Source organism: Pelodiscus sinensis, chromosome 8, assembly GCF_052426305.1.
Source record: "Pelodiscus sinensis isolate ZL-2025 chromosome 8, ASM5242630v1, whole genome shotgun sequence".
Lineage (NCBI taxonomy): Eukaryota > Metazoa > Chordata > Testudines > Trionychidae > Pelodiscus > Pelodiscus sinensis.
The window spans coordinates 60,466,694-60,488,552 of record NC_143059.1 but is presented as its reverse complement, the minus strand read 5'-3'; the positions used below and the strand labels follow the sequence as shown (position 1 = coordinate 60,488,552).

General features: G+C 46.0%; 1 protein-coding gene across 6 annotated transcripts in view; it reads right to left on the bottom strand.

Moving 5' to 3' along the window:
• The window catches only part of HSPA12A (heat shock protein family A (Hsp70) member 12A), a 220,886-nt gene that overhangs the window by 97,472 nt on the left and 101,555 nt on the right, over positions 1–21,859 (bottom strand). Inside the window, exon 1 of one of the 6 annotated variants that reach the window (XM_089780199.1) lies at positions 20,541–21,160. The exons of 4 other annotated variants lie outside the window; for them this stretch is intronic. In XM_089780199.1, coding sequence (XP_089636325.1) covers positions 20,541–20,568 — 28 coding nt within the window. In that variant the 5' untranslated portion in view covers positions 20,569–21,160. Of the gene's footprint in view, positions 1–20,540; positions 21,161–21,859 lie in introns of those variants that run through there. One more of the 6 variants, XM_089780200.1, reaches the window with a different exon arrangement.

Here is a 21,859-nt window from a genome sequence, read left to right as displayed (position 1 = left end):
AGAGTATCAGCAATCATCTTATCCCTGCCAGGGAGGTATGATCTCATGGTGAATGCACCAGTTCCATAGTTTCATCACCTCTGTGCATAGAGTTTTGGATCGCGCTCCAGCTTGACAGTTGATATAGTAAACTGTAGTTATGTTGTCGGTCAAGACTTGAATAGCGCGACCGTGAATGATGGCTGTGAATCATTTGCATGTGTTGAATACTGCCCTTAGTTCCAATAAATTTATGTGTTGGGAGAGATTCTTGTAGACTCCATTTGCTTTGAGCGTGGGATTCCCTGCAATGGGCTCCCCATCCGAGGACGGAAGTGTCTGCAGTAACTTGTACTGTAGGCTGTGGTCGGTGAAAGGGAACACCCTTGAGCATATTGTCAGGGAATGCCCACCACGCCAGGGAGTCTTTTACTGTTATAGGCACTGACACTTTTCAGCGTATGTCATGATTGCCTGGGCGATAGATGGAAGCTACCCAATGTTGAAGGCACCTGAGATGTAATCTTGCATGTTGGACTACGTAAGTGGTCACTGCCATGTGCCCCATGAGCGGCAAGCAGGTGAGTATGGATACCTTTGGGCTGATAGGAACAGTTTGAACGAGGCTCTGTATGGTATGGAATCTGGTTAGTGGGAGATAAGCTCTGGCCATTGTAAAATCTAACCGAGCCCCAATGAATTCAAGGGACTTCTGAGGTGTAAGAGACAACTTTGGGAAGTTGATCATGAGCTCAAGGGTCTCGAGTAGCGTTCTTGTAATGTTTGTGGCACGTATTGCCTGTTCGAGGGAGTGCACCTTGATCAGGCAGTCATCTAGATACGGAAATATCATGATGCTGTGTCTGCATAGATGTCCTGCCACTACTGAAAGAGTCTTCAAAAAGACTCTGGGCACTGATGATAGGCCAAATGGGAGGACCTTGTACTGGAAGTGGTCCGTACTACAAGAAATCTCAGGAAACGTCTGTGCGCTGGGTGTATTGTCACATGAAAATACGTGTCTTGTAAGTCAAGGGATGTAAACCAATCCCCATTGTCGAGTGCTGGGATAATGGAAGCTAGTGTCACCATCTTGAATCTGTTTGTCGAAGATATCGGTTGAGTCTTTGGAGGTCCAGGATAGGTCTCCATCCCCCTGATTTTTTCTCTGTTAGGAAATAACGAAAATAGAACCCCTTGCCGTGAAATTGGTGTGACACTCTCTCCACAGCGCCGATATGTATTAATCACAGGACCGCTTGCATTAGGAGGGCCTCGTTAGATGGGACCCTGAAGAGGGACGGGGAAAGAGGGGAGTTTGGGGGGAAAGAAAGGAAAGGAATTGTATAGCCTGATGTCACTAGCTCCAGGAACCAATGGTCGGTGGTGATGGCGAGCCACCTGTGTTGGTAAAGTCGTAGTCTGTGATGAAATAGATTCCTCAACAGTGGGTGGTGGGGGAAATGGTCTGCAGTCCCTCGACGATCCTGTAAAACTGGCTGCCGGTTGTTCTGGGAATTGGTTGATCTGTTGGTCTGAGGGAATCGTTTTTGTTGTCTTGGTTTCCCCCGTTGTTGAGGTTTGTATTGTCTAAATCTCAGTGTGGCATAAGAGAAGGGTCTCTGTCTGGTATATGGGGTGTATCGTTTTCTGTGGCATGGTGGTGTGTACAACCTGAGGGTCCTGAGCGTTGTTCTTGTGTCTTTCCCGGAATGCAGTACTTGATCTGTCTTTTCCGCGAACAAGCTCTGTCTGTCGAAAGGCAGATCCTCTATTTCGGTCTGTAATTCCTTGGGGACCGCAGCCATATGGAGCCATGATGATCTGTGCATCACTACAGTAGCAGCTGTAGTACATGCTGCTGCATCTGCTATTTCTAGGGCAATTTGTAACACCACTCTAGACGATATATAGCCTTCTTGTACTATGGAATTTAATAGTTGTTGTTTGTCCTCAGGAGGGTGTTCAATAAGCGTTACCAATTTCGTATAATTATCGAAATTCTGGTTGGACAAAAGAGCTGCGTAATTTGCTATCCTGAGGGTTAATGTTGCGGAGGTATAAACCTTCCTTCCAAACAGGTCCAGTCGTTTCCCTTCTTTGTCGGACACTGGATTCTTGTATTGGGGCGCTTTTGCTCTATGTTGGGCGGCATCCACAACTAGCGAGTTGGGTTGAGGATGCGTGAAAAGAAACTCCATGCCTTTCAATGGCACGAAGTACTTCTTATCTGCCCTCTTATTTGTTGGTTGAGAGAAGGCTGGAATCTGCCATATCTCACTGGCAATCTTGAGGATTGTGTCATCTAGCAGTAAAGCCATCTTGGACTTTTGCAATGGCTGAAGGTTTTTCAATTGCCAGTGTTGTTTTTGCTGCACTTGGAGGAGTTGTACCTCTTGTGACTCGGCAACTCGTTTAAAGAACTTGTGAAACTGCCGGATGTCATCTGTTGGTGATGAGTCTCCCGGAAAAACTGCATCATCCGGCGAAGAGGAGGACTGGTCCGTGGGTAACTCTGCATTCGATTGCTGTTGTTCGATTGCCTGAGTCTCCTGTGGTGCAGATTGGCGAGCTGGTAACAGTGTATCTCTTGATGGGGTAGGAGGTCGTGTAGGCGCCTCTGAGGGTGTGCGCAGCCTGCTATGAGAATGTTGGCCATCATGGTGATTAGGCGATCTGGAGCGTGAATGTTCTGTGAAATAGTGATGTCGCCTGTGGTACACAAACAATGTCTGTGTTTGTAATGGTGTCTTAGAGAATAGTAGGGAGAGTATGTTCTCCTGGCTGAATGGTAGTGGCTGGAGCATGGAGATCTGGTTGATGATCTCAGTGAACAAGATCTGCTCCTTGAATGAGATAGGTATCGGGATCTCCTGTAGTGCCGATAAGACAAGGCGACTATTGGCGTGAGTAGCTGTGATGTTGCTCAACTGGTCTGGAGCAAATATCTTGATCTGAATGCAGCGAGAGGAGAGGAGATGAAGATTGAGGCTGTGGGGAGAAAGCTGCCAGAGCCGGGCTAGGAGATGGTGTTATCATTCTCCTAGACCTGTGCCTAGCCTTCTGAGGTATCGGAGAAGATTTCCGGAGCTGCAAGGCTACGTCTTGTCTCAGTGCCGCTGGTAGTGTTTGTGCTGGAGCCATTGTTTGGAATGCTGGTGCAGCGGCAGGGGACACTGGTGCCGCAGGACTCAGTGCCGATCTACCAGGTGATGACGGCGGGCTTGGTGCCGCTGCTGGTGTCGAAGGGCTCGGTGCTGCAGTTTGCAGTGCCAGATGAATTGGTGCTGCGATAGGCGGTGCCATTGTTAGGGCTTGTCTTCTTGGTGCCGGTGCTGAGTCAGCCCTGGGCACTGATGAAATAGCTGGTGACGCTTCTTTAGAAAGCGCCGGACTTGGCGCCGATGTACTTCGGCTCGAGAGACGCTTTTCCATATGGTGAACAGGGGCTGTTCCTGATATGCCGGGCTTATCTCCCACACACAGTCTCTTGGATGATGAGTGGCAGGGAGAGGAAGGCTTTCTTTTGGTCGTGGGTGGGTCACTGTGTCTCACCCGGTCTGTTGATCCCGGTCTGGGAGTACTTGTCTGCAGAGGCTGCAGGGCCTTATTGAAGAGCAGCATTTTTAGCTGCATTTTGCTATCTCTTCTGGCCAGTGCCATGAGTTCAGTGTAATGTGGGCATTTTTGAGGGATGTGCCCCTCGCCCAAGCACTTAATGCAACTCACGTGTCTGGCAGACGTGGGCATTGGGTCTCGGAACTCCACACACTTTTTAAAACCCGGAGATCCTGGCATCGTTGATGTTGTTACGGAGAATATATATATTAAATTATTACACACATAGATTTTTTGTTTGTTTGTTTTAACGAACTATAACAAACTATACTTAAGAACTAGACTAAACTATGACTACAGCTATCTATATAACTAATTCTAATATAACTTTTTCCTCAGGTCTGAGGAGATGCAGTTCACTCCGCCTGTGACCATGGATGGTTAGGAGGAACTGGACTATGCACACGCTCAGAAATGGTGCAAAAGGCACACGATGCCTGCTGTGCATGCGTGGTCCAGCTGGACTATGGCTGACAACTCACTGACCTGCAGTGCCAGGATGAACCTGACACCTGAAGTGGAGCACTCATGGGGGTTGCTACTCGAAGAAGAATCAGAAAATACGGAACATTTTAGGTGTCCAGTATTTTCTGATTTTTTTTTACTGGACAGGAGGTGAAAATACCAGTCTGTCCGGGTCAATAACAGACACCTGGCAACCCAAGGTCTGAGATGGAGGATGGGTGCAGAAGGGAACTTGAGTTAGGGGACTGGGGTACAGGAGAAGGTGTGGAGTCTGACTAAGTTTGGGTGAATGAGAGGGTTGTAACTAGGAAAGGGGATTGGGATGCAGCTGGAGATGTGGGGTTAGGGAGGAGATATAGGTGGTGCAGAAGGGGGTCCAGAGAGTTTGGGAGGGAGTTGTGACCTGAGGCAGGGGGAGAAGGGATAGGGGACTAGGGTGCAGCAGAGGATGCAAGATTGGGGAGAAGGTACGGATGGAGGAAAGAATTCTGGTGGAGGGATGTAGGAGGGTGTGCAGGTTCTGGGAGGGAGTTGTGACCTTGAATGGGGGGGGGGGGAGCAAGAAGGAGTGCATAGGGTTTGGGTGATAACCTGGAGCAGGAGGGGATGGTGACCTGGAACAGGGAGTTGGAATACGGGAGGAGGTTGGGTGTCAGATGCAGGGTCTGGCTCGGAGGTGCTTAGGTGCTTACCTAGGTGGCTCCTAGTCAACAACCCAGTGGGACCCTCAGATGGGCTCTATGCCTGATGTAGCCACAGGCTTCTCAAAGCGGCCAGCAAATGGGGCCGTGTGCTTCTTTGTGCCACGCTCCCTGGGAACAGCAGACTTCACATGCTGCTTTCTCTAGCACAATCATCTCAGCTCTCATTGCCAGCAAGGGGCAGGTGGTGCGTAGAGGCACATGGCTGCAGCAGCTGGCCACTTTGAGCAGCCTGGGTCTGTGGCAAGTAGGAAGCCTGCCTGAGGTTCCCGGTGGGCTGTGGGCCAAATCCAAAGCCGTGGCAGGCCAGATCTGGCCCGTGAACCCTATTTTGCCTGCACCTGGTTTAAAGGTTAGGTATAGAAAATATATATAATGTGAATAAACAGGAAACCATTTGGGATATTTTGTTTACTATCTTTTGTTGATCAGTTATTTGCTCAGCTTTCACCATGATTGTTAAGATTCACACAAAAGTTTTTGTTATTCACTAAACAAGACGACTTCAGTGACATTTGTTTTTTAACAGTGTATTATATTAGGGAAAAAATGCCTTTCACAATGTTTGGGTATCCCAAAGATGCTCTTGACTACAAACAAAAGCAAAAAAATTCTAGGAAAATGATAGAACAGACTAATATGAAAATGTCTGATTGTGAAAAGCAGGATGTAAATAAATAACAGAAGGTCACATGGTAATGAATGTTCTCAGTAAAGCCCTTGATATTCTACAAGGCTAAACGTCCTACATTTGCTCACAGATGTGGAAATAAAAGAACGTGGGCAATTGCAGAACCACACTGATGATATCAAATTTCAAAATACATTGGCAGAGCCAACAGTGAGCTACAGACTAGGATTCATGAATTAGTATCTGATAGGGATGTGAAAGTGTAACTATGTAATGTAAAACTCCAGTGGTCCGGCATCCAATGGTCCGGCACCATCTGGAACCCGGAAGTGCTCTGGGCAGCCGGACAATACGAGCTGCTCTGTCCCCGGCTTCCCTGAGTCAGCCGCTGGTCAGTTTCAGCAGCGGCTGACTTGGGGACGCTTGGGGCAGAGCAGCTGGGGTGCTGCCTGGTTGGTCCCAAAGCGCCGCCCCTTGGCGCTGTGGGACCAACCTGGCAGCACCCCAGCTGCTCTGCCCCAGACGTCCCCAAGTCAGCTGCTGATGAAACTGACTAACGGCTGACGCCGGGAAGCCCAGGGCAGAGCAGCTGGAGTGCTGCTGGGTTGGTCCTGCAGCGCCAAGGGGCGCACCCCCCCGACTCCACCCCAGACCCCTCATCACCCCCCCTTCTGATAGTCCGGCATATTTGATAATCCGGCATCCCCTGGGTCCTAAAGGTGCCAGATTATCAGAAATTTACTGTACATGGTTACACGTAGGTTCATAGCGCACAGCAGCGCAGGGGGTTGGGGCACAGCACACACACACATGGGGAGATGGCCTAAAGCATCGGCTCCCCTGGAGCCAATTGTCCTGCCCTGCATGTACCAGCTGAATTTCAGTGGTTGCACAGTTTCTTAATTGAATGCATGTTAATCCCTAGTATCTGAAGCTGTGGCTATATTGCCACTTTACTGTGCTGAAACTTCTCGCTCAGGGGCATGAGAAAACAAGACATCAGACCTTTAAAATAGCTAGGATACTCCATGAAAATGCTGTGACTCCGAGAAGTCATATAATACAAATTAAGGGCTTGTCTTCGCTTCCTAATCAGCACGAAACCAGTGCTGCTGCAATCTATGTAGTGGTGGTGATTTAGTACATCTGCTGAAGGTGCTCTATGATGATGGGAGCATGAGCTCCAGTTGATGTAATTAATACACCTCAAAGAGAGGCAGATGTGTGTCATGGGAGAGCATCTCCTGCCAACATAGTGCAGTGTAGATGCACATTAAGTTACCCTCAGGATGTTTTTTTTCATACTTTTGAGTGATGTATCTTACATTAACTTAAGTGGTAGTGTAGACAAGACCCAAGACACGGCTAGGTAGATTCTTGTATTAGCCCATCACTGTAATATCCAAGTGCCTTAGCTAAGTTAGGCATTGATTTTTGAATCCTGCAAAAGTTATCAACTAAACACTGAGTACTCAGATGAAAGTTACATCTCTGCAGTTGCAAAAGGACTTGATAAGGCTATAAATATAAGGGAAACAGAGCTGACAAAGTGGAAGAGCTATTTCAAAGAGCTATTTCTTGAACGCAACAGTTCCATTTTGACAATACTGGAAGCATTTGTAAACTGTACTCCCTACTGTTTTGATTACAGTGTGTGCACTCTTCGAAGGTATCCATGGAAACTTAAGAAAGAGGTGCTGGATTTGTTATTTATTTGGCACAGGGAAAAGGGGCTAATTGCCAGTCTGTCTGATACAACCACAGCTATTTAAATTTTTAAAAGTGGAGAGAGCTAAGATGAAATCTAATGGATCAAACTGTTAGACAGACCAGGAATGTATTTCTCACCCAACCCAGTAGCATAAGACATTAAGAATACTTTAAAGAAATTGTGATATTTAAGCTCTCATTACTTGCTGTTATAGACAACCAGCCTGTTCCTCTCACAGAACAGGGATAAGCACAATTCTTCACCAGATCCCAAGATAAAGGATGCCAATATCTGGTATCACATGACAAGGCCATGAAGGAGAGGGCAGCATGGGGATTCCTGTATGGCACAAGGAACTGGAGATCCTCCCAATGAGGAAAGAGCAGGCAAATGACCTGCTCTATACACACACAACTTCCAGTAGAGAGAGGGTGCGGGTGATGTCCAGACCCCAGCAGAGAGAGAAGTGTGGATAGCTGATCTAAACACCCAGAAGGTGAAAGAATGCAGGCAATGCTTCCAGAAGATGATGTGGGATGTGCAGTGTGGTACAGATTTCCCCACGTTGATTCTGCATTGGAAAGTAATAAATGCTGGGCTCTAGGTCTCCTTGTCCAGAAAGGCAACTGCAGGTAGGGAAGTTCACTGAGGGAGATTTAGGGATAGAGCAACATTGGTCTACATGGGTGGGATGATGACATCCACAGGTTCAGTTAAGTATGTACAGTTCTCGATGCTTATCTGAGCCTCAAACCTTGTAAAGATCTTTCTAGCAATTTTAAAATAACTTAAAAGTTCACTAAATATAGAGAACAATCCATAGAGTGCGTGGGCCTTGGCTCCCAGATCAACAATGGAAGAGAGAAAAGGAACAGAACTGATATTCAACACGTGGAGTGGTACTATTAAGGATTCTCCCTTAAATGTAGCTGTGATTAGGAATTTCCTGTAGCTCTGTGTAACTCTGTTTTGCATAACCTTTAAATCAGATTCTGCTCCACATCTAGAGCCTTTGAGGTGTCATAGTGGCTATAAAGGGCCAATAAAGCTGTCTTCCTGGCCTTGGTCCTGGGGGCGCAAAGTTGAGAACTGGGGAGGGACAAATAGTTCTAAACTTTTGTGGCTGTGGGATCCTGGAACTGCAGAGTCTATCTAGACTCTGGTGTAATTTATGACAGCCTCAAGGTTGATCAAAGTTATTCTTGATTGCTTGTGTCCCCAAGCAGATGTTCAGACAGCCAGGGATTGCCAGAGTGCAGGGACACCCAACTACAGCCTTTTCTGGGACATGCCACCTGTGGCATAGAAGCTGATACTGCAGACTTATGCTTATGGACAATTCTTTTTCATAGGACTCCTCCTCCACTTGCCAGTTTAACTGGGATTAAAGCTGCTGTGACACTACCGCAATGCGAATCAGCCATAACGAAGCCAAGGATCTTGACAAGCAATGTGAAGTGGCTATGTCAACACACTGCCAGACCCAAATTGTACACAGGGTACAAGGCAGTGGAGACTCATACCCAGCAACTTCCTAAAGCAATTCTCATATGTCCTTTACCCACCCTTCTGCAGTCCTAAATAGTGACACTCAGGAGATAAGAACAAAGGCCCTCTGTGCTGAGAATTCTCTCTCCTGTCTTTTAGATTCAATTTGTAAAAGAAGGAAAAAGAGAGTATTTTAGTGCATTCTATTTTTAGACTGACTACATTTTACTCTTCTGTTATGTGATAACATTTTTTAAAACCCTCTGAACCAGACTTGGGAGGAATTTCCTGTTAAAATATCTATTTATCCTTTACCAGTTCACTGTGGCAATTTTACTTTTAAAACACTGCATTCTCTGTTTTAAAAATACCTTGTGGTTTGATGAAAAGATTCCATGTATTTATTTATCTATGTTACATATGCATTACTATGCCACTCACCACCACAGCAAATGTGCAAAGTATCAGCACTCATATCTTGTCATTAAGAAACACAGTATTATTTATTTCTAACCAAACTATGAGTTTGGTCTACTCATTGATTTTGCTCATGAGGGTAAATGTTAATCAGGTGCACAGTTCAGCTCACTTCAGTGGCACTGAGTAAAATGTACTCCTAGGAGTACAGCTTGTAGGAATAGCCTCAGCTATGACAGTGGAGCACTCAACGCATCTGAGGGACAGACTCAAACTGTCCATTGTATCCACCCCATTCTGAGACTGCCCTGACACAGAGGAGAATAGAATTAAAGTGCCCGGGAGCACTTACGGCAGTTGGTAGTCATCAGGAGACAAATATACCAGCCACAGGAATGCTACAGAGGCTGAAGATGTTATAGAGCGGTTATTTGGCTAATCATGTAGTCGATACCATTTGTATCGACTACACGATTAGTCAATAAGGGCCGCTCTGCAGAGCCAGAGATGGGGTAGCTCCTGGAGCTGGCTCGAACTGGGACTGAGCAGACTATGCACCTGATTAACATTCACGCTGGCTCTATCCCGCTGTGGCTCTGCATTTCAAATGTAGTAAGAGCCCCCAGCACCGGCTCCTGTTCCCCTCCACTTGCTGCCTCTCGTACAGCAGCAACAAGTGTGTGTGTGTGGTGGGGGGAAGCAAGTAGTGAATACTCCACTCGACTATCCAATAAGTTTATGTTTATCAGGTAGTCAAGTAGTTGACTACTAGCTTACATCATTAAAGAGGCCCAATACCCGTTCAGATTTCCATTACGGCTGTCAATTGACCTGCGTTAACGCCTGCGATTAATGCAGGACAGAATTAACGCATTAATCCTTTTAACACGTTAATCGCAGGCATTAATGCTGCACTGGCCCTTTGCACCGGCCCTCCAGCTGATCCCAAGCTTCTGCACCATTGCCCCTTTGAAACGCGGTGCTGCCCCTTTGAAACACTGTTACTGCGTTTCAAAGAGGCAGCACGTGATTAATTGCAATTATTTTTTTAAATTGCTTTACAGACCTAATTTCCACTATGTGATGATGACACCTCTACCCCAAGAGTCATATCCCCATTATTTGGGTACACCAGTGTGCTCAGGGCCTGTATATTTAAGAGCTTTAGAACTCTCTCACATTAGTTCTGTCTGCTGCTCTACCCTCTTTCCTGCTGGTGAATTCAAGCTGAACAGACCTAAGTGTCACTCAATAACCTTCATTCTTTCCTACTACTTCAAATTCTTAAATTTAATGAGGCTGTTAGATGGAAAGCTGATGAAGGCTATGCACATGCCTAATATGTAAATAAAGAAAATAATTATGAAGAGGCAAATGGCTCAAAACTTAGTACTTAACAAAGAGGTATAAGGTACTCACTTGCAAACTTGTGGAGATTGTCAAATTAAATTTATATTAAAAAAAAGAAATACAGCCAAACAATTACCTCACAAAGTTTGCTAATAGTTTAAAGGCTATTAGCCAGGGGATAAAATGGTGTCTTTGGCCTCTGTTTGTCAGAGGCTGGAGAGGGATGGCAGGAGACAAATCACTTGATCATTGTCTTCGGTCCACCCTCTCTGGGGCACCTGGTGCTGGCCACTGTCGGTAGACAGGATACGGGGCTAGATGGATCTTTGGTCTGACCCAGTACGTCCGTTCTTATGTTCTTATGTTTATAGAACAGCATATTGATGGACAGCAGATTAAGCTCTTTCCTCTTCTAAACTTATAAAAGTACATTTACATGAAACTTTTCTTTTATTCATGCTTTCCATAATTATTTATTTAGACCAAGAGTGATTTCAGCACACTGAAAACAGCTAAAACAAATATTCACAGCTCCTGTTCTACAGAACATACTGTGATGGGGTGCAGTCACCATAGACTCCTTGGGATTGTTTTCTAGCGTGCTGATCATGACACTAACATGCGCCTTCTTGCTCTCTTGGGCTCCCCACCACCCGGTCGTGCTGGGCCAGATTCTCTGGTCTCCCCCAGACATTGCACAGAGTTGGGGTTACCATCCCTCTGAGGAGCAATGCAGACACTGAACCACTTCAGCTCTGGGAAGATGCAGTTCTAGGTCACAGCACCTATGAAACCAAACCCCAAAAGGGATCAAAATCCCACATAAATCCTTCTTTGTGTAAAAAGTTTTACATGATGAAAGCTCATTCATAAACCTCCTTTATCAATGAAAGAGGAATATGTACACTGATTGCCTCCTCCCATAATAACTATTTACACTAGCCCTGATAGTAAACAAAAGTGTTTTTATTATATACAAACAGTAGGATTTAAGTGGTTGCAAGTGAAAACAGACAGGTCAAAGTAAGTTACTAAAAAAATTATGTGACAGACTGCTGGCTAAGCCAGAGCTCTGCTACTACAGCCTGGCTGAAAGGGCAACTGAAGCCAGCTGAGCAAGCCCATGCCTGAGGGGCTAATAGGAAGCAGCTGTGAGCCTCATTAGCCAGAGGACTAGATAAGGCAGCCAGAGGGGAAGTGGAAAGGAAGGAGCCAGAGAGTAGCTGAGTGTGCTCCCCAGCCAGCTAGATAGGGTAGGTGACTTAGCTCCTGGAAAAACAAAGCTCTGTAAATAGAAGGTGGTAGGAAGTTGGCACAGACAATAAAAAGACCCGGGTGACTGCACAAACTAGGTTCTCTGGGTGATTTGTGGCCAAAGAAGGGGATCCAGAGCATGGGGCCTGAGCAAGGACCTTGCCACAATGAAAAGAAAATGCATATTAATCATAGAATCCTAGGGCTGGAAGAGACTTCAGGAGGTCATTGAGTCCAGCCCCCTGACCAATTAAGTTAACTGAATAAAGTTCTAATTCACTAAAAGACTTATTGCAAGCAGATTCTTAACCTAAAGAGCTGTTCTTATTTCAGGCAAGTCTTCAAGTCAAAGACCATCTTTCACTCTAACTTGGTTCTCCAGTTCTTTGTTTCCAATCCAGCTGAAAACAAAGATCTGATGACCTTTCCTTGCTTAAACAGACTTTCTCTTGGGGATGGGAATCTTTTGTTCTCCATTCCCTCTTCCCTGGAAAATTACCTGGTCAAACTAGAATCCCAGTACATGCTAGTGTAGTCACATGCCAAAGATAATTGGACTAGTAAGACCTTATAGGACAAGGCTGTTTACAAGTCATTAAGTTCATCAACCGGTTTAAAAGTATAAACACATGCACCAATAAGATATACAGATGATGCCGAATGCAACATTAAAATTCATAGGTTACATAAGGTATTTTGTCCAAAGCATCTTCAAGTTATGTATCTTATATTCATAAGCCAATTTTCATAAACGTGGGAGGGGAATGTCACACATGCAATCTAATATAGACAAGGAAGGAAACTCAAAAACACTTAGCTGACTAATGTTACCTTTCATTGAAGCCAATGGTAAAACTGGCAAAGATAGGCAAAACCATTTTTGGAAACCCCATCTATCGGGCTGATTTCCTGCCTGGTGTTCCTTCACCAAAGCTGGAGTAATGTCAGTAATGAGTTTAGCTCATATTTCATGAGAAGAGTCTAGACAAATGTACTGAAGATGGACTGGATACTGGTGTGTTAGTAAGAAAATGCTGGAACCATTCAAAGAGCACTCTGCAACCCTTTGCAGAAAACTGTTTTAAGAGTGGATTTGAATGGGCAGAGGGGGGTTGACTGGTGAACATGGAGGCTGTGTCTAGACTGGCCAGTTTTTCCGAAAAATCAGCCGCTTTTCCGGAAAAACTTGCCAGCTGTCTACACTGGCCGCTTGAATTTCCGCAAAAGCACTGACGATCTCATGTAAGATTGTCAATGTTCTTGCGGAAATACTATGCTGCTCCCGTTCGGGCAAAAGTCCTTTTGCGCAAAAGGGCCAGTGTAGACAGCTGAGATTTGCTTTCCGCAAAAAAGCCCTGATTCCGAAAATGGCAATTGGGGCTTTTTTGCGGAAAAGTGCGTCTAGATTGGCCACGGACGCTTTTCCGCAAAAAGTGCTTTTGCGGAAAAGCGTCTGTGCCAATCTAGATGCTCTGTTCCGAAAATGCTTTTAACGGAAAACTTTTCTGTTAAAAGCATTTCCGGAAAATCATGCCAGTCTAGACGTAGCCGGAGAGAAAATAAGGAACAGCAAGCAAGATTTTAAAAAAAAGTGGGAGTACGTAAAGGGAGTGGTTGTGAGAGAGGTTTAATTTGGCATAGGGAACTGTGGAAAATAATTCAGTAATGTGGCCAGGAGAGGTGCTGTGCACAGCCCTGAAGGAAAAGACCAGAATACTGAACTTAATGCAGCAGCAGAACCCCTAACTGGAATCAAAGTTGACAGCCACATACTAAGGATGTTAAGGACTAGTCGACTATCCGATAAGCAAATGCTTATTGGACAGTCGAGTCGACTAGTCAATTCCTCCTCCCCTACCCACTGCCTCTATCAGACAGAGGCAGAAGGGGGGGGGGGGCGGGCATAGTTCAAAGCAGCAGCGCCGCACGGAGCCCATACCCGCTCTGTGTGATGCTGTCGTTTGAAACGCCGCCTCGGGAGCATGGCATTTCAAAGCGGAAGCGCCCTTATGGAACCTGGAATCAATGAGAGACTCAGAGTCCCCATCTGATCCGGGACTCCATGCTTCGTTGCTGCTTTGAAATACCATGCGGAGCCCGGGGTCAGCTGGGGACTCCTCAGCTGATCCCGGGCTCCGTGAGGCATTTCCACGAAACCCGGGATCAGCTGGGGACTCTCCAGCTGCCCCATGTTCTAGGGAAATGCTACACTGACCCCAGGCTCCATGAGAGCGCTTCAGCTTTGAAATGCATTTCAAAGCTGGCACGCCCACGTGGGACTTCCCCATAAGAAAGGCCATACTGGGTCAGACCAAAAGTCCATCTAGCCCAGTATACTGTCCACTGACAGCAGACAATACCAGATGCCCCAGAGGGAGGGATCACAATAGGGAATCCTCATGTGATCCCTCCCCTGTCACCCACCTCCAGAGAAACAGAGACTAGGAATACCATTCCTACTGATCCTGGCTAATAGCCATTCATGGGCCTAACCTCCATGAATCTATCTAGCTCTTTTTTGAACCCTGTTAAAGTTTTAGCCTTCATCTCATCCTCCGATAAGGAGTTCCAAAGGTTGACTGACTGTACGCTGAGTGAAGAAAAACTTCCTTCTGTCTGTTTCAAACATGCTGCCTAAAAATTTCATTTGGTGACACCTAGTTCTTTTATTGTGGGAATAAGTAAATAACTTTTCCTTATTCATTTTTTCCATACCAGTCATAATTTTATAGACCTCTATCATATCCCCTCGTAGTCTCCTCTTTTCTAAGCTGAAAAGTCAAAGTCTTTTTCTCTCTCTTCAGATGAGACCCATTCCAAAGCCTTAATCATTTTTGTTGACCTTTTCTGAACCTTTTCCAATGCCAATATATCTTTTTTGACATGAGGTGAGCACATCTGTACACAGTATTCAAGATGTGGTTGCACCATGGTTTTATATAGAGGCAATAAGGGTATGTCTACACTGCCACCCTAGTTCGGACTAGAGTGGCTAATGTACTCATTCGAAGTTGCAAATGAAGCCCAGGATTTAAATATCCCGGGCTTCATTTGCATCTTGCCGGGTGCCGCCATTTTTAAATCCCCGTTAGTGCAGACTCTGTGCCCGCGGCTACACGCGGCACGGAGTAGGTAGTTTGCATTAGGCTAATTCGAACTACCGGTACACCTCGTTCCACAAGGAGTAACGGTAGTTTGAATTAGAAAGCCTAATTCAAACTACCTACTCCGTGCCGCGTGTAGCGCAGGCACAGAGTCTGCACTAACGGGGATTTAAAAATGGCGGCACCCGGCAAGATGCAAATGAAGCCCGGGATATTTAAATCCTGGGCTTCATTTGCAACTTCGAATGAGTACATTAGCCACTCTAGTCCAAACTAGGGTGGCAGTGTAGACATACCCTAAGATATTTTCTGTCTTATTCTCTATCCCTTTTTTAATGACTCCTAACATTTTATTTGCTTTTTTGACTGCCGCTGAACACTGAGGGAATGTCTAGACTACATCCCTTTTTCGATAAAGAGATGTAAATTAGACATATCGAATGTGCAAATGAAGCGGGGATTTAAATATCCTGTGCTTCATTTGCATAATGGCAGCAGCTGCTTTTTTTGAAACGGGGCTTTTGGGAAAAAAACCAGGCAGTTTAGAAGGGCATTTTTGACAGAAATGCCCCATTTTGAAAGATCCTGTACTCCTCATTTTCTGAGGTTTACAAGATCTTTCGAGAAAGCCTTTCCTTTTTGAAAGAACTGCATCTGGACTGTGGTTTTACTTTTGAAATAGTGCTTTTCCAAAAGAGTGCCATGATGTGATTATGCAAATGAAGCACATGAAATTCAAATCCTGGCTTCATTTGCAATTTCAAAGTGCCTAATTTACATCCTTCTGTCGAAAGAGGGATGTAGTCTAGATATACCGAGTGAATGTTTTCAGAGAACTATCCACAATGATTCCAAGAGCTATCTCTTGAGTTGTTGTAGCCAGGGTAGTTCCCATCATATTGTATGTATAGTTGAGATTCTTTTTCCAATGTGCATTACTTTACATTTATCAACATTAAATTTCAGTTGCCATTTTGTTGCCCAATCACTTAGGGTATGTCTACACTACCCCGCTAGTTCGAACTAGCGGTGTAATGTAGGCATACCGCAATTGCAAATGAAGCCCGGGATTTGAATTTCCTGGGCTTCATTTGCATAAGCGGGGCGCCGCCATTTTTAAATCCCCGCTCGTTCGAACCCCGTGCTGCGGGAACTAGGTAGTTCGAACTAGGCTTCCTAGTTCAAACTACCTAGTTCGTGCCGCGTGTAGCCGCGCGGCACGGGGTTCGAACGAGCGGGGATTTAAAAATGGCGCTCCCCGCTTATGCAAATGAAGCCCGGGAAATTCAAATCCCGGGCTTCATTTGCAATTGCGGTATGCCTACATTACCCCGCTAGTTCGAACTAGCGGGGTAGTGTAGACATACCCTTAGTTTGGTGAGATCTTTCTGAAGCTTTTCAGTTTGCTTTGGTCTTAACTATCTTGAGCAGTTTGGTATCATCTGCAAATTTTTCCATCTCACTGTTAACCCCTTTCTCTAGATCATTTATAAATAAGTTGAATAGGATGGGCCCCAGGACAGACCCTTGGGAGACCCCACTAGTTACCTCTCTCCACTCAGAAAACTTACCATTTATTCCTACCCTTTGTTTCATGTCTTTTAACCAGTTATCAATCCACAAAAGGAACTTCCCTCTTATCTCATGACTACTTACTTTACTTAAGAGCCTTTGGTTAGGGACCTTGTCAAAGGCTTTCTGGAAATCTAAGTACACTATATCCACTGGAAACCCCTTGTCCACATGTTTGTTGACCCCCACAAAGAACTCTAGCAGAACCCAGTGGGGGCTCTTGTACATTTCGAAGGAGGAATGCAAAAGTGCCTATCGACTACTCGAGTAGTGGATGGAAATTCCATCAACTACTCGACTAGTAAATTAATCGTTAGTTAACATCCCTACCACATACTCAAAACAATAAGCAGAAGCTAACTCTGGCAAGGACTTCATCTGCAGAAACCTGAAATCATGCAAAACAAAAACTCAAGATCAAAATATGGGGATGATGGAGTCCATTAAAATCTTCCAAAATGTATTATACTTAAATAAAAAATAAAAATGACAGAGAGAGAGAACTGAATGGATTCAAATGCCAATTTTTACATTAACTGGGACAGATTTGATGCACCTGAGGCAACAGTCCTGTCTTCCTACATAAAACTGAGCAGCATAAAGGCTGTTCTAGCTTGCACTGACTGTCCATTTCCAAAGAAGTCATGCCAGCATATACAGCAAGGGTACATGAGGTGAGGTGCCTGCTCATTGCACACACCACTAACTGAGAGAGCCATGTGCTCCTTCTGCATCCAAAGTGCTGCTATAGTTCAATTGTTACACTGTACAAATTCCAGGTACGCAAACACAGTGAGACCATCTTCCGTGAGACCATCTTATTATGAAAATCTTGCAGCCCACTAAAATGAAGGAGAACCACTCATGTGGCCTACTCACTAGTCTAGATTGCCCAGAGGTGGGCAATAATTTTTGACTGAGGCCACTTCAGAATTTTTTTAAGTGGCCCTGGACCGCCCCAGAAGGGGCAGGCCAGATCCTACCTGAGGAGGCCCTTTGCTCACCCTTGAGATTGCCCATTGCTGGCCTAGGGAAAGTCTTTAGCCTCCACGCCCCCTGCAGATCTGTGTGTGGCCCTGACTGACTTTTTCTGTGGGTCAATAGCACCTGATAGAAAAAAAAAGATTCCCTGGCCCCACTATAAGGCATGTTTTCATCATTCTTGTTACTCTTCTCCAAACCTTCTCCAATTTAGCAACGGTCTTGACCTCTGAACTCCAGAACTGGACACAATATCCCAGCAGCACCAAATATTTAGGTAAAATAATCTCTATTCCTATTTAAAATTCCCATTTATGCATCAAAGGATACCATTAGGCATTCTGGCCACAGTGGCACACTGGGAGCTCATTCATGTTCAGCTGACAGTCCCCCACAACGCCCAAATGATTCCCAGGATAAAGTCCCCTATCCTGTAAGTATGGTTTACCATTTTCTTCATAGATACAAATGCATATTGTTTGCTCATACCCAATTTACAAAGGGATCCTGATTGCTCTGTATCAGTGACCTGTCCTCTTCATTACTTATCTCTCTCTAATCCTTGTGTCATCTGCAAACTTTATTAGTGGTGATTTTATATTCTCTTCTAGATCATTGATAAAAATGTTTAATTGGTTAGAGCTAAGAACCAATCTCTGAGGGACCCCACTAGAAACACACCTGCTTGATGATGATTCCATATTTACAGTTACGTATTAAGACCTATCAGCTAGCCAGTATTTAATCCATTTAATGAGTGACATGTTAATTTTGCATCACTCTCATTTTTAGTCAAAATGTTGTACTAAGTCAAATACCTTAAGAAGTCTAAATATATATCAACACTATTACTTTTATCAATCAAACTTGTAACCTTATAAAAAAATTCAGTTGGTTTGACAGGACCTATTTCTCATAAACCCAATGTAGACAGATCCTTTGGCAGCCTGTTAGGCTTTAAGCAAATTTTGCATCATTGGAGAAGCAATACAGGGTCTGGATTGGGGCTAAAATTTGCTATACATTCAGGTTAAAATCTTATCTCACTGTGTACTGTAAAAAATTAAAAAATAAACATATCTGCTAAATTGGTATAATTCAAATGTTAGCCAGTGGTTTATATTTCCTTATGATAGTATTATTAAAGATTTAAGTTTCTATGAATAAAATTAGTCATGCTTATGCTAGCCAAACTGCAAATACTGCAATGCTGTGCTACTTGTAGCCATAAAAATGATTAACAGCTGGTGCATACGGCAGTTTGCTATTTTACATAGGTGTGTGTCATTTTTGCAGCACACTACACAGTGATACGTTTTTGCAGCCCTAGCACTGCCGGTATATGTACTCTCATTTGGCAGTATGTTTTTTTCAGATTCCTTTTTTCCTCCCAGTGTTTCAGTGTTCCAGAGAGACTATAAAAGATGTAAGCATTTCTGGTATGACAAATTGTTATTTTGCTACATCATATTCCTTCTTACAGAAGAATCCTTCCTGCCTAGATTCTTCTTTGGAACATATAATTTCAACATTAAACCCCCCAGATTTGCAATAAACTATGCAGAAAAATATGTAATATACTGTCATCTAACAGATGGGAAAATCTGATTTCTACTCTTCCTTTTGTCAGCTGTCAGCGATAACAACATTATAATTAACTTTGTCAAGCGAGAAAGACAAATCATTAGAGACTTTATTTTTAAAAAAAAATGTATATGAGGAAAAGAAGAATACTGGAGTTCCCGGCAACTCTTGGCAAGCAAAGAAATACAAACCAAAACAAATATCTTTTAAGATTCAACTAGTTTTTCAAACAATGTTCTGTAATAGAGTTTTCAAAATGGATGCTCTTGGACATTCCCGTATCATGTGCATTGCAGTTGAATTATTTTATTCAGGAATATACTCATCTTAATCACATGCTGACCCTTTATAAACCCAGCCCTTTTGTGCAGAGACTGGAATTCAAAGTTACAAACATTTGCAAACCTCCCCTGCACACACATAGAGAGGAAGTAAGTATCTTATGCTGGCTATATTTTTTGCATGCTGATAGTCTTTATATACATATGCATAGACAATGCAATTCCTCCCTCCAAATGGACCAAATTTAAAAAAATAGAACCCTCCTGAGCTGGATAAAACAGAGCCCAGAACAATTCTAGCTTTTGCTTTTATGTAGTCAAAACCCCCGTGAACAAGGTTTTGCAAAATTGCCTCTTTGTATGCGATCTCTCGGGCTCCTAAGGTTAGGAGCTGTCTGGCTGCTCCAGGATGCTAAGGAGATGATGTGATCCAAAGGGCAGAGGTATCACCAGCCGCAGGGGCAGATTGATGCACTGACGGGTCTGCCTCTCAACAAGTCTAAGTTGCTTTTACCTTTATTTCAATAGCGTTCCAACCTGAACTACAGAGCGAGCCCTTGCTCAGGGCCTGAACCCATACTGGGCGAGGAGAGCTGCCAGGGGCGAAGGCGGGTACAAAGGCCTGCGCTGGTTGGATTCACTACTAGCCTTTGGGAAAGCGATTTCGCCGCTGACTCAGCAGCGTCCCGCCCCAGCCGCACGTGCAGCCGCTCTGCGGGGCAGCCCGGGGCCAGGGAGGAGATGCGGGCAGCGGGGGCATCACTTCCCCCCGCACTGTTGTCTCACCTGGCTCTCACCATCAGCCCCGCCCGCCCGCCCTGCCGCACTGGCCCCCTCCTGGAAGCAGCGCGGGGGGACGCCCGGAGAGAACGGCTGCGCTTGGGAACCGCTCGCTGATGCAATACGCCACTGAGCAGAACCCCTACCCCATCCAGGCCAATATCTGCCCCCTCCCCCCGCGGGAGCGGAGCGCTGGGCACATCCCTGCCGCGGAGCCACTCGGAGGGCTCGATCCAGCCGCAACGTGCAGCCTGAGCTGGGGCCGGAGCGCTGCTCGCCAGAGGCAGGGCCAGCTCAAGCCCGGTACAGAGCCACTTCTAACCCCTGCATCTCTCGTCCCGCCTCCGCCCAGCAGCCGGGAGCCCAGTGCACGCGGTGCAGGCTGGCGGCCGTGCACTCCCGGACGGGACGGTGCTGCACCAGCCCTGCCCGGCCCCCTTGCTGCAGAGGCTGAGGTGCTGGCGAGCCGCAGCTCTGTGCGCATTCCCGGCAGGGTCTCCTGCATTGCGGAGGGGCTGGCCCGGGCCCGGCCGGCCGGGTTTCCTGCATTGCGGAGGGGCTGGCCCGGGCCCGGCCGGCAGGGGCTTCCTGGCTGCAGGCGAAGGGGAAGGCGGCTCCTCTTACCTGCCGCGCCGCCCTCCGTCTCAGACATGGCTGGAGCCGCCGATCCCTCGGTCCTTCAGACAGAGCCCGGCAGCCGCACGCGGGGCGCCCCTCACTCCGCAGCCTGAGCCATCGCCGGCTGCCGCTTCCTCCTGAGCAGGCTGGAGCCGCAGACAAGGCTTCGTTCCCTTCTCCCCTCCCCCACGCTCTCAGCGCCTCCCTACAGACGGCGCAGGGAGCCAGAGGGGCGGCTGCGTTTGACCCCTGCGCTCAGAAGCTTTTCCTACGGGCTGCAGGGCGCCGGCTGCTCAGATTGCTGCAGAGCCCCTCCCCTGCAAGCGTGCGCTCGCCCTCCGCTTCCCCCTCACGCGGGGACCCCGGCTGCAACTGACAGGACGGCTTGTGGCGCTGCTAGAGGACGGAGATGCTTAGGGGAGGCGCAGACCCAGCCTAGCTTTCCTTGTGTGTTTCGCTGTCATTTGTAATCGTTGGCGGTGGGCAAATGAAGCTGACAACGTCATGAGGACTCAGCACCCTGCACGTGGCTGAATGGTTGGAAACTGGAGCATGCTGCATAGTGTTAATAGCGTGGTCGGGCCTTTTGTACACAGGAAAAAACACCTCACTGCAGTAGGGAGCTGTGGAAATAAGACAAGTATGATTTGCAAAAGGTGCATTGGTTATTCGGCTTTGCATTTACTGAGAGGAACAGTAGGGCCAGCTCTGAAGGTTCAAAAATCGTATTAAAACATTTTCTTTCAGTCTTTTAGAAACATGTTTGAAACATCTTCAAACTAGGGGTGTAAAATCCCGTTTAATCAGTTAACTACTTAAACCTAACATTTAACCAGTTAACTGCTTAAATGGGGTCCTGTAGGAGGCCACTCCAGCTCTGGCATGGCTGGCAGGACTCTCCAGCTGGACAGTGGGTTTGGCTAAGATGGAGCAGCCTCCTGCATGTGGTGCAGTGCTGCAGGCTGCTCCAGCCAGGCTGGGCCTGCTGTAGTTGGTGGCTCCTCTGACAGTAGTTGGCTTGGAGAGCCCCTCACTCCTAGCATGATGGGGCCAGCTGGGCTAGAGCACCCGCAGCCCACAACAGGCCTGGACTGGCCACCAGTTAACTGGTAAGCATCACATGGTAAGAGTTAGGCTTACACCAGTTAACCAATGACATTCCTACTTCAAACACTTCATCACCACAAAAGCTAGAATGTTACTTTTATTTTTTTCCTAATGAAAGACAAGAATCTCAAATAATCACATGCCTCCATGAGCTGAAGTTTCAAGAAAAACTGTCAAATATTTCATGATAAAATCATGAATTTTTAGCACTGGATTCA